The 12,472-nt window shown below is 42.0% G+C and overlaps 1 protein-coding gene across 3 annotated transcripts in view; it reads left to right on the forward strand.

Annotated features, from left to right (window-relative positions):
* The first annotated feature begins 5,638 nt into the window (after positions 1–5,638).
* The window catches only part of LOC117769787 (testican-1-like), a 94,699-nt gene continuing 87,865 nt past the window's right edge, over positions 5,639–12,472 (forward strand). For 2 of the 3 annotated variants that reach the window (XM_034598925.1, XM_034598927.1), the window contains exons 1-2: positions 5,639–5,777; positions 6,338–6,478. In XM_034598925.1, coding sequence (XP_034454816.1) covers positions 6,341–6,478 — 138 coding nt within the window. In that variant the 5' untranslated portion in view covers positions 5,639–5,777; positions 6,338–6,340. The remainder of the gene's footprint in view (positions 5,778–6,337; positions 6,479–12,472) is intronic. The other variant, XM_034598926.1, reaches the window with a different exon arrangement.

Raw genomic sequence — 12,472 nt, forward strand, 5'->3', positions numbered from 1 at the left:
AAACTACAAAGTGCTATATGTAAGTGCCATATAAGTGCTACGAAAGTGCAATTAAGCAGGTTTTGCTCATTTATCTCTTACTTAATGCCTTCCCTTGTTGTTTCATTGTCTGTGACACACAAACCATAAAACACACAGGAGTATGATCTTACGAAGTAAACTCAAATAGTACAATTAGCAGAAGTGCTTTCCCTGATGGGAGAAAATAGCCCGCAAAGTTGTGGACATGAGAAGCAGGTGAGGCGAAGGGACTCTGCTCTGCTTCATTGCAGATAATTGCCCTGACATCGTGTCGAGCATCCCTCCCTGGGTTTCTGTTATTTTTGGTGAGAAACTCCGCCTGAGAAAGCCTCTCCTACACCTGCACGAGTCCAGAAACCTCGGCGACCTTGCATGTTGCCTCTTCACTGCTGCCCTGGAGGGAGGCGCAGCAGCTTTTGGTGCTATATGCTGCATTGCAGTGCGTTGCTCTTTTTTGTTGTGTGTCCTCCCTAACAGTGGGCTGCTGTAAGAAGATAACCTCTCAGTGGTGTTGCTGGTTTATAACAGTGAACTGTTTTCTCCTCTTCTGTATCCTCCACTCTTCTGGAATATCGACTCTAACACTTGGGCAGCAGAGTGCAGAGCTCCCTGAAATGCTTTCCTGTGTTGCTGATCTACACCATCATGTAGGCTAACTCCTTTTCAAAATATATCTATTCACAGCTGTCCTTGGCTGTAACCACGCTGTCTACCTTACTGTGTCTGTGTCTCGTCTGCAAAGGAAGAGATGACGTCAACTGTATGAAAATATATCAAACTTAGTTTTACTGCTGACTATACTTTGTATTTTGCTTCCCTCTCCTTGTCTTTATTTACAATGTATCTGTAAATGTCAGAGACTTTGCTCAGTATGTTGGGCCCCAGACTTTGTCTATTTTGCTTTATGTACAAAGCTCATATTCGGAATTATGCTCCTTGTGTTTTTCTATCAAAGGTCCAATTTAATCCTGTGTGTTCAATTGCTGGGTTTTTCCCAAAAGCTTTTTCGAGGTTTCAAGGTGTAGAGAAGAAGGAGTGTACATTATTTACCTAAAGATCTTTGATGATTAGAAAGTAGAGGATATTCTGACGTATCTGGGAAGTTTTGCTGCTCCCCATTGTTTTCCTAGCAGAGAGATGTGAGAGTGGTTTCCTGCTTTCGGGTATGAATGTTCTGCCTCCTCATTTCAAGTCAAAGGTCAGACAAAAGTCACTCTGTTTCTCAGTTGTTAGTTAACTGCCTTTCAGTTTTTGAAATGTGGTAAGTAGCAAAACTTTCAGCTCCGTGAATAGCTCCTGTGCCTTGAGTGTTTACTTGCTTCATTAAACCTCACAGGCCTGCAGGGAGGGGGGGGGGGATCCTGATTTGTATATTTTAAAAGCTCAGACACCAAAATACTGACAAAGCTTCTACTGCGATGCAGGTTAAGAGTAAGAAATAGCACGTCGCTTTGTGGATATTTGAATAGTTTCATTCAAGTGAGCACATCACCACTCAAATACACTCCACTAAGTGCAGCCACTGTGCAACAGCATTATGACACCATAGAAGTATATGTGGCTCAACAGGGGGTATTCATGGCTGAGTAGATTGCTCAGCTCCGTCAGCATTGAGAAGCCAAACTGCTAAAACCTGCAGATTCATTCTGACAGTGGAGATTGGATGTATTTCATTCTGTTTGTTTGTACGGTGACACCTTTACTACAAATACTGGTAACTCAGGCCTTTCCTGATGATACTCCTGTCGTTGGAGGTCAAACAAAAAATCGGTTATGTCACCGGGTCAACTTATCCAGACATGACCTTTCCGACAAGCACTTTGCCTTTTACTTATGAAGAATGCAGCAGCAGATTTTCTGGGTCAGATGTGTTCACAAAGTAGAAAAATGTCCGGAACATTTGGGCGATGGGTTGTGCCTGAGTTGAGCATGCAGGAGGCAGGACATTACATATATATTACGCTGCAGAAATCACAAGTTTTGGTTTTCTTGACATCGAATCTGGCCTCGGCCCTTAGAGCTCTTAAATCAAATCTTGTCTTTCCAAGTCAACATTTTTGTCTGGTTCTCCTACGTGTTCCTCATTTTGATCCTGAGATGTTCTTTTTCTCCAGTTTGCATTCGTCTTATGTTAGAAATGTCATCAGCACGCCCACTCACATTGGCTCTCTCAGTTCAGTGCATGTCTGAAAACAGCCCCTGTAACATATATCTCATTTAAAAATATATATATTGGGCTTGTATATCATCTGTGGCTGTAACAGCATCACATATGCCAATGATGTCTCGGTGGAAGGAAAATCAAGACCTAGTTGACACACTTTGAAAGTAATAAGTAATTCCCTTTTATATCATTTTATTTAGGGCAGGTTCATACTTTGTTTGTCTGTGTCATTTTTTTATTCTAAAACTTGGTCTTTAGCTCAACAAAGAAAAGCTATGATGATTTCAAACTTTACCAAACATTGACAAACCTGCTTTTTACATAAACATTAAGGAAATGACAAAAAACAATGCTGTAGTGCCCGAACCACAGAGAAAACATCAAAACCCATTGACGTCAGAGATCTGTCATGATTTAATGTGTTTACATGCTCAGCATCATCCCGGTATTATTCAGATACTAAATTCGCCCCTTTTTTCAGATCGGGCATGTCAATAACATTTTCTGTTTCCTGCCACTGAGGTCCTTGATGAGGAACTGATTAGGATATGTACCCTGTGTATAGAGCCATCTGTCGGGATGCTGAGACATTTATACACTTTATCCCATTTGCTGGTGGGTTTCATGCTCTCTGACTTTTCTCTTTTCATCCTATGTGGAACGTCAGAGGTGTGATTGGATTTGCAAATGCCCCCAAGAGCACCGAGCAGTAATGTGAATTGTTGTGTGATGGAAATGGTACATTTTGCATCATTTTGCATCATTTCGCAGCGGTGGGACAGCCCGGGCAGATATCATCTCAGATGCTGATGTGGTTTATGCTCGTGGTCGGCTCTTAGGCAGACTGAGTGAGCTGTTGGAGCCGCTCAAGTGGAACTGAAGTTCTCATGCACAAGTTAAGTTGGAGATAAGCTCATTGGGAAACAGTCTATCACACCCTCGCTGCTCACTTTCAAACATCTCCCTCACACTTCCCTCTCTCACACCTGCCTCACACACCTACACACACACACGCAGGCACACACAACTTTCATTAGGCTTCTTCATTACTTTTCCCCCCTTCATTCCCACTTCCCTCTTTTCATTTCACCATCTGCTCCTGTAAAGCAGGGGAGGCCTGAATGTACATTTACTGCCAAGACAAAGAACAGAAATATATATATATATATATATATATATATATATATATATATATATATTTATATATTTGTTTTGAATTCTCAAGTTTGAGCTATTAGATTAATTGATTTACACCTAAAATAAGGTTTTAAATTATACTCGAAAGGATATGTCATTGAAGAGTCAGCCATATTGAAAATATTTGTTTTGAATTCTCATGTTTGAGCTATTTGATTAATTAATTTACTCTTAAAATAATGTTTTAAATTATACTCGATAGGATATGTGGTTACATCCCACCAGCTGCCTGAAGAAATTAATTGAAATTATATATCAGCTGGTGTTATCCACATGGATCTCTCTCTAAATTTCATTGTAAATGTAAAGACGTCATTCGGCAGCAGCTGAAGGACAAACGCTTGATCTCCTTTTCCAACCGTCCTAACCTTATCCAGGTTTACTGTAAATGTCACAGGACCCATTTAACACAGGCTGCAAAACTATTTACATATGCTGCATATAAATGTCATGTCAGCACTCCTGAATGTCAAAATCAAGTGTCTCATAATCACTCAGAGTATAAGCTGCTCATGAGCTTAATTCCACCACTTACCCAGCACTTCCTCTACAAGATGGCACAGTGAGAAATATCCTCATCAGGTCTCATCATAGCCGATGTTGTGCAGACTTCAAACTCCATCCTGTAAATATGAAGTTGATGCGTGTTGTGTATTTCACGACACAACGGGGGAATTGTTCTATCTTTCTTCGATTAAAAATGTCATGTTGGTTGTAAAAACTGCAAACACACGCTAAAGTCCAGATGAAACCTAAATACTTTTCTTATTAAATGACAGATTGGGACATGCAAAGCCAGTTTATTATACAATACTTAAATTTCAGAATTTCTCAAAGTCCAATCTGCAAGACTTTTACAATGTGAGTTAAAGTATATAACTGAAACTACATCATATAACTTATCGTTGGCTTAATTTGTTTTGATTCTCTCAGTCTCATTTTATGTTGACCAATGACCAAAGAAAATGTGTATTGTATGAAAACATATACAGAAAATGTATATTGTGTTTGCTGCAATACCCATAGTTTAAGTACAATTACTACAAAGCTAATAATTATATTGTTTTTGATCCAGTAGATAAAGTGTCAGCCATCGTGATACTGAAAAGAAAAGTGGTGCCATCGGTGAATCATCAGGAAAAAAGTCTTTTCACTTATTCTTTTATTATTATTATTTTTACTCAATAAAACCTGGACCTCACATTTCCCCACTAAAAAAAACACACTTACAAACTAGTGTGTATAACTTTTCTTTGTGTTTACCCTGTTACATTATTAATGAGATTTGACTCTGGCTTGAAATCTATAGGGTTTAATTTTCTTGCACGAAATACCACTCAAAAAGCACAGAACTATGACTGAAAGAAAGAATTCAGGTTCATTAAATTATGAGGAAAATATAAATGTACAATAAAATGTTGGCAAAAACAAAAACCAACAGTGCTCATGCAGTGCGAGCTGTCTTCATATCACTCCTGGTGAAACTTCCCAAAAGTGCAATCGGTACTAAAGGGAATTGTCTTTATTAGAATAGAGAAGCATTTTAATGAGAAACTGTGGGAGATAAGGAGCCGTATCGGTCTCCTGGCTGCTTTTGTGCCAAAACAGGTCAATAAAACAGACTTGAACTGTACCACACAGGCGCCAAAGCAGAAAGTATCTTCTCCACTCCGCTCTCATCCAGACACACACCCTGCAAAGAGAAGGGGGAGGAAAAGACTGAGACAAGAGTGTTGCCAAAGCCAACAAAAAAAAACAGCGAGAGTCAAAGCAGAGAGTCACAGATTAAATATTTAAACACACTGCATATAGTTTTACCCCCCCCCCCCCCCCAAGAAAAATGAACGGCCTACTTACACGGCCCATTTAAGAAATGTGTTTTCATATAAATACAAGAACAGCCTGTCTCTGTCCATGGTGCTGAAAAAGACCAACATCTCACTGAGGCACCAAAACAAAAAATATAATATAACTTCATTGTATTCACCATGATGGACACACAACAGCAGAGATGTGTGACTAAAATGATTTGTGTTGTGCACCCGGAACAACACGACTTTCTCTGACACGGCTCCCGAATGTGTGCACCCTGGTGTGAACGTAAAAGAAACATGCATAAACCCCCCTGCTGAAAATCAATGACACGGTTAGTGCGTTGGTAGGAGAGAGAGAGAGAGAGAGGGAAGTGGAGGGAGGGAAGGAGAGAGAGAGGCGGTGTCTGGTGACCGAGGAGGAGGAGGAGGAGGAGGAGAAAACTCCCGGTCCGCTCTTCGTCCTCTCAGCTCCCTCACGCCGTCAGTCCTATAAGCAGTCGGGTGAAACCGGACGGAGTGCCCGGGGCCGTGGGTTTATTTTCCCCCGGGAATCGGAATAGGACACAGACGAACTATCCCAGGTAAGTACACGCACTCGTATTAACCGTGCGCGCGCTTTGTCCGAAAAGGAGAAAGAATTAGAAATTGGAAATGAAAGTCAATAGTCGACTCTTGCGGTGCTGGTGCTTTTGCTGGATGGATGAGTGGATGGAGAAGAAGAAGAAGAAGAAGAAGCCAAGACAATGCTCCGTCTCCGTGGGGGTTGAAATTAGTGCTGACGCCGCTAATTGCTTTTTAAATTGGAGGATGGGGAAGCTCGTGAGCCGGTGGTTTCGCCTGCGCCCCATCTGCCGCGGTGACAACTCTCCAATGTTTATAATCCGATTAGAAGACGGATGAGCCGTTCGGTAAAGTGAGCGCTCTCCACACACTCCGAACGTAAACAGCGTGTGTTGTGTTTTCGGCTCGTGTTCGGTGGTGACATCCTGACCCGCTCTGCGTCACAGCGCGCAGAGTTCTGTGTTTCTGCAAAGTGCTCACTTCATCCAACACTTTGCTGCAGCAGCAGCAGCAGCAGCAGCATCCTCTGTTCTCCTCTCCTCTGTCCACTCTCACGCCCTCTCTCCGTCTTTACTTCCAGAAGATGTTCCTCTCTCTGCTCCTACCGGCCGTGGCTCTCTTGCTGAGCGGAGAAACGGCGGTCTCCGGTGACAGTAACGACAAATGGCTGAGCACCGTGGCTCAATTCAACAAGGACAGATCCTGGAACAGATTCAGAGACGTGAGTTGCGCTGAGCGACACAACATCCACAGCCAAAAGGGACATTATAATTAGCTTCATAGTGTGTGTGTGTGTCCGTGTGCGTGTGTGTGACGGTGTGGGAGCGCACTACGCCCTTGCTACAACACCCTGTGAGTACTTGAGCACTTGCCAGCAGGCTTAATCCACCTTGTAGAAACTCAGCAGGTTCTAAACCTGGTGGAAACAAAGTCAGACTCACAGAATCAAATCTCTGCATGAGATGGAAAATGTTTTTCTTATGATTTGACTTTGGCTTTTTTTCTCTGATTACTGATTCTGTCTATTTGAGTCAGATGTTTGGTGTTTCTACTTTTAAGCCTGCAGTACTTTTTGATGTTTTTGAAAAAGAATGAACATGTTAATCTACTTACCTACTATATCTGGAGGTATGTGTGTAGTTCACTGTCAATCCATTGTCCAGATTCACCAAGGCTCATTTCTTCAGATGACTGTGAACCAGCGTGGCTCCATGTGCGGTCAGATGCAAACAGATGCATTTATGTACAACTCTGTATAAATTGCCTCGATTGATTGACCCAGATTTGGTTTATGCTTTGAAACTCAGCCTTTGAAACTGTTTAAACGATTAAATGCTCTTATGAATCACTTTAAGCCTTGACCGATGAATGACTTGTAGAATAAAGTATCTGCTTTAGAGGAGGACACTCTAATTCAGAAGTGCTGCAGTGGTACTGAAACACAGGATCAGCCTGTTGCTGCAGCCTCATTGTTCAAACCCCACACAGCTGTGAATATTTGGAGAGATTGTAGAGATCCGCAGGTTTTCCAAGTCTCACGCTGAGTTTTGAGGAAAGGTGTTCAAAATGCTGCACAGAGTCTTTCCATTTGAAGGAACAGTGCAGCCATAAAACCATTCTGTCATGGGTTGGATATTTCACTCTGTATAAACATCATACAGATTTAATAAAGACCTGGGGAAAACTTTGAGGTGCTCCTTGACGATGTGACCTACTTTAAGAGGTTCTGCGTGTGGTGTGTTGCTACATAAGCGACATTAGCATTAGCTATTACCATTCTAGCAGAAACATTGCATGGTCTCCGTGTAACTCGCTAAGAGATGTCTTCTGCCATGGAAGACGACTGTTTGTCTGTCTTTCTTCTATTTCTATCACTTTTTGCCTTTTTGTGTAACATCATGCTAACCGGCTAGCTGCAAGTCTTCGTAGGGTCAATTCTGCCCATTAGAAGTAGCACTGCAGAGGGGACATAGAATAACCTCTCATTGTTGTCATTGCAAAAATGGCTGAAGCTCCTGGCAAGAGACCATCACAACCAAATTAAATGAACTGTTTTCATTTATTCCAACATGTCATGAAGATGGTGACTTAGAAAGTCTCTATTTTACAATATAGGACTAGATGGTGAATATCTCTTTTCCATTTGAAGGTCTTCTGCACGATTTAGGTTAATTGTACAGGTTAATTGTTAAGGTTACCGAAATGCTAACGTCCGCTAGCTTAGCCACTTCCTGTGGACTTTTGTGAATTGAACATTTGCATAGTGATTTAGAGGAGATTTCATAATATTGCGATATATTTTGTGTATATATCGATATAGCCTAAAAATATTGCGATATTTGTTTTAGGCCATATCGCCCAGCCCTTCCTCTATGCCTTTTTAAACTAAACGCTGTCCCATAGGAACATAGGACGAGATGGAGAATATCCCTTGTAGGTTCTACTGCGCTAATTAATGCCTACCGCCAGTTGATGTTAGCGGATGTGCGTGACCACCAGCGGATGTTAGGGACATGTCTTAATACAACACATATAACAACATATTTAATCTACTTAGTGTGATCGTTCACTTCTAAAACTGCTCTCCATTTTTGCAAAGTGAAACAGCCATCTGCTGGTGACTTGTAAATGGGTTAGGATACCTCAAGAGCTCTCTTAAGTACGTTGAGACAAAATGTGACCAAATCTTGACACCCAGAAACTTTTATAGATGTCAGAATTAGGACAAGCTCGTGTTCTTCATATGTAGAGTATTCTCAACACCAAGATATCACTCCAGGAGCTTTAGTACCAGAGCTAACACACTCTCTAGTCTGACCAGTTGTTTCCAGGCCTATGCTGACAGTTGTGTTACCACTGGCATTGCATTTGATATCGTCTTCGATGTCTTTTGTTGCCTGCTAACGTATTCGCCAGGGATTTCAGCAGACAGCAGGCTAACGTCAGCCTAATTAGCCGAACTGGTCTTCCCTGTACAGCACTGAAGCCATGATTTGAAAGCTAGTATTAGTCATCTCTCTATACACTCGGCCAGGGCTTGACTACCTGCAGTGTGTGTGTGTGTGTGTGTGTGTGTGTGTGTGTGTGTGTGTGTGTGTGTGTGTGTGTGTGTGTGTGTGTGTGTGTGTGTGTGTGTGTGTGTGTGTGTGTGTGTGTGTGTGTGTGTGTGTGTGTGCTGTCCACTCTTTACTCCTCTTCGTGGTCTGCTGTGCAAATGAAACTCATTAACAGGAAACTGTCAGTGGAGGATGGAGGACAGGAGCGGAGTGGAGGGAGCTGGGAGGAGGAGGAGCAATAGATAGAGGGAAAGGTGGTGACATTTATGTTTAATATTTCAAGCCATGCTACCAACCAAACGCAGGTGCTGCTGTTGTGTGCGTGTGTTGTTCACACAGGAAAACCCGCTGGTCGTAATTTGTCTGCTGAGACATTTGCTGTCTTTTGTCCCACTGTGTCTTTTTTTTTTCCTATGCCAACCTTTCCCTGTTATTTCTTTCCTCGTCTCTCCGGCGCCACACAGTTTAATATCCCAGATAGCTCAACCTTAGATTAGGAAAATGTGTCTCTGTATCAATATCAAACAGGGAAACTGTTCTTGCAACCAGCTTAATGTGACGAGTCAGGGAAAGCGTGATCTTGATGTACTGCCAGTTTGATCATGGTGTGTTCAAAGCCACATTTAAACTGTGAAGAATTTAATTTTCTGAAACCAAAAAACTGTTGGCCAAGTCGTGGTGGTTGGAGCTGACCTAGACATTTGGTGACCAATGTTGAGCAGTTTCAGACTCATTAAAATCTATGTCCGATAATGTGACCGCTGCTATGATCCACGTTTAGTAATTTAGTAAATGTAAATTAGTATCAGTGTCATCATTATAGGTTTTCATGTTGGGATGAAAAAGCTTCCAGTTTCATGGTTTACTCTGGTAAAATGTCTGATGGTTATTTGTACCGTTTCTATTGAGTTGGTTGGTAAAGTAACAGCATGAGTTGCTAGTGCTTTGTCCATAGCTAGCAACTGTTAGCATCCAGTGTCCACCTGACATCAGATTTGTTGACATATGGTTGTATTGTTCTTACATGCACATACTCTTGTCTTAATGGTTGTTTTTATACACATATTTTATTTTATTATTTAAGGTTTAATTTAAACCTGCATTTCGGGAAGTTTTCATCATAAGGCCTCCCTTCTTTGATGTTAATGTTGCATATTTGATATGGTGTTGGTGCTATATTATTATTTTTATGGATAGTAAATATACTATTTAAATATAAAACTTGCAGAAATTACTTCAGTTTGTATATCAGTACTTTTGAACATTTTCGGCACAGTCTAAAAATACAGCGGTAATACTCATCATGATAATTTTGGTTACTGTAATCGTGGTACGAAATTTTCACACTCTTTCATCTTTATCGTCTAACTAAATTGATTTGATGTCATAGTTTTAATCCTTTATTCTCCTCCACAAACATGTGAAGTACAGTAGCAGCGTCAAACAATCAGCCCCGCCCCCTCCTGTCCCTCCTCAGAGTCATGAACTCCACGTTTTCTCCTCTTTTTCCTCTTTCTTATTTTGTTCCTCTGTTGCCTCTGAGCAGCGAATGACCCTGTGCTTCCTCAACCATGGCCCCTCTCTATCTCCTCCTCCCGCTCCCTCTGCCCTCACCCATGACTCCTCCTCTCTGCCGCTCGCCTCTGCCTGCCATGTTTCACTTCGCATCCCTGCTGATGAGCCACTTGCTCCCTCCTGCATAATGTATGAGCGTCCGTATGTTGGCAGGGGAGCCGGTGCAATAGTTTAGCCGTCAGAGTTCAGGTGGCCTCATCTAGAAAAACATAAGGAAAAATGGGATGTGATTTATATGTTTACCCATATTTTCTAGTAAGTGAGCTTTAATGTGTTGGGACATTAGTGCAATGCAGATTGATGCAGTTTTATTCTACTTCGACTGAGGAAGGTCTGCAGCTGAAATTGAAACAATCCTCTCAGTTTAAAAACATAAAGCCAATGTCTTTGTCTGTTTTTGCTTATAAACCATCTGCAGGTGAATTCCAGCGGATTTTGTATTATATGACACACTATACTGGCATCACATTGAGGTGCATGGACAGGTTTGCTGGTTGAGCTGGTCCAATTGTTTACACCCCACGCCGCTGTGTAAATGTCTGGGTATAATTAGCTGAGTTGTCTTAGCAGAAAAGAGGTTTATCTTGGGTTCTAGCGCAGTGCCTTTGTTTCCGTAATGCTTCGTGAATGGCTCGGAGCCTGCTCAGCGTGTCTGTGGATACCCTAATGTTTACGACCAATTAAATTGTTTCTTAATCCTGAAAAACTTGCTACACCACATTTGTTTCCCATTTGCCAAATCACTTGTGATTTATGCCAGCGGTATTTCAGTTTTCCTTAGGCTGCAATCAACACTTAAACTTTCATGAGCTTTCGTGGAAATAAAATGCAACTGAAGACACACACACACACACACACACACACACACACACACACACACACACACACACACACACACACACACACACACACACACACACACACACACATATACACGCATTTGTATGCAGCAGTGAGTTTGACTGTGTTTTTGTTTCAGGCAGGGGTCAACTGTGAGCCTCGTGTTGTCGGCTACATCCAAGTTTTCCGGTCTTGACAGAAGTGGATATGAGGGCCCCAGCTGGAGCATTGATACAAGTAGCTTCATGGGGAATAACACAAAATCTTAATAATAGATCTAATCTCACAGGGCCGCACACTAACCCATGTAGCATGTAGCTCCAGTTCATTGTCTCCGGTTCTCTGAAGACAACTTTCTTAAGTGTTCTTAATAAACAGTCCATAATTATGGCCCTCCACTGTTTCTTAGTGATGTTTTTATCACTGCAGAGTTTGTGGAAAAGTAAAGTCATAACCTTTGAGTGATGTAACACCGGTATTTATAGTTTCATATCCTGAGTGTATAATTGTGGAAAAGCTGTTTCCACTCCTCTCTGTACCTTGTTAGTTTATCTTAAAAGAAGCTTTCCCCTGTTTTCATCCTCCTTCCCCTGCTCTCCCTCTCTTTTCCCTCTTAAATCCCGTCTTCCTTCCTGTTTTCACGCTGTGAAGTGAACAAAATCGGATCATTTCCTCGTGTGTTTTGTGGAAATGCATGTCATCGCCAGGGTGTCTATTCATTAGCTGGTGATCCTGTTGGCAAGTTGAAAATCTTAGGAGGATGAAAACTGCTGTGTGTGTGTGTGTTGTGTGTATGCAGAGGCCTGTGTCAGCTCTGTCTCATGGTGAGAATTAAATGTTGTCATCTTTTAACGGCCTCTCTGGGGCCGCCAGTCACACACACCCCAGAACTCTGCATGTGTGTATGTGCAATCACTTTTTAGGGGCGACTACGTGGTCTTCACCATCATCTGCACTGACACTGTTATTTCCAATTCAAAGGTGGTTGGTCGGGTCGCTTGTACCACATGTTTTCCCATCTATAAAGGAAATGCTTTCGCTGACGGTGCATGTTCTTTTTCAGCTCCACTCCGCCTCACAGTATAAGCTTTCACACCTGGGAGCTTCCAACTGCATCCAAATTAACTGTCCGTCTTCTGTTATATCGGTGTGTCTGTGTGTCTGTCTGTGTGTGTGTGTGTGTGTTCTGATTGGTTGGTTGTACAGTCGAGGGGGAAGGGTGGGGTGTGGTTTAGAGAAGCAGC

The sequence above is a fragment of the Hippoglossus hippoglossus genome, chromosome 10 (genome assembly GCF_009819705.1).
Source record: "Hippoglossus hippoglossus isolate fHipHip1 chromosome 10, fHipHip1.pri, whole genome shotgun sequence".
Taxonomy (NCBI): Eukaryota; Metazoa; Chordata; class Actinopteri; order Pleuronectiformes; family Pleuronectidae; genus Hippoglossus; species Hippoglossus hippoglossus.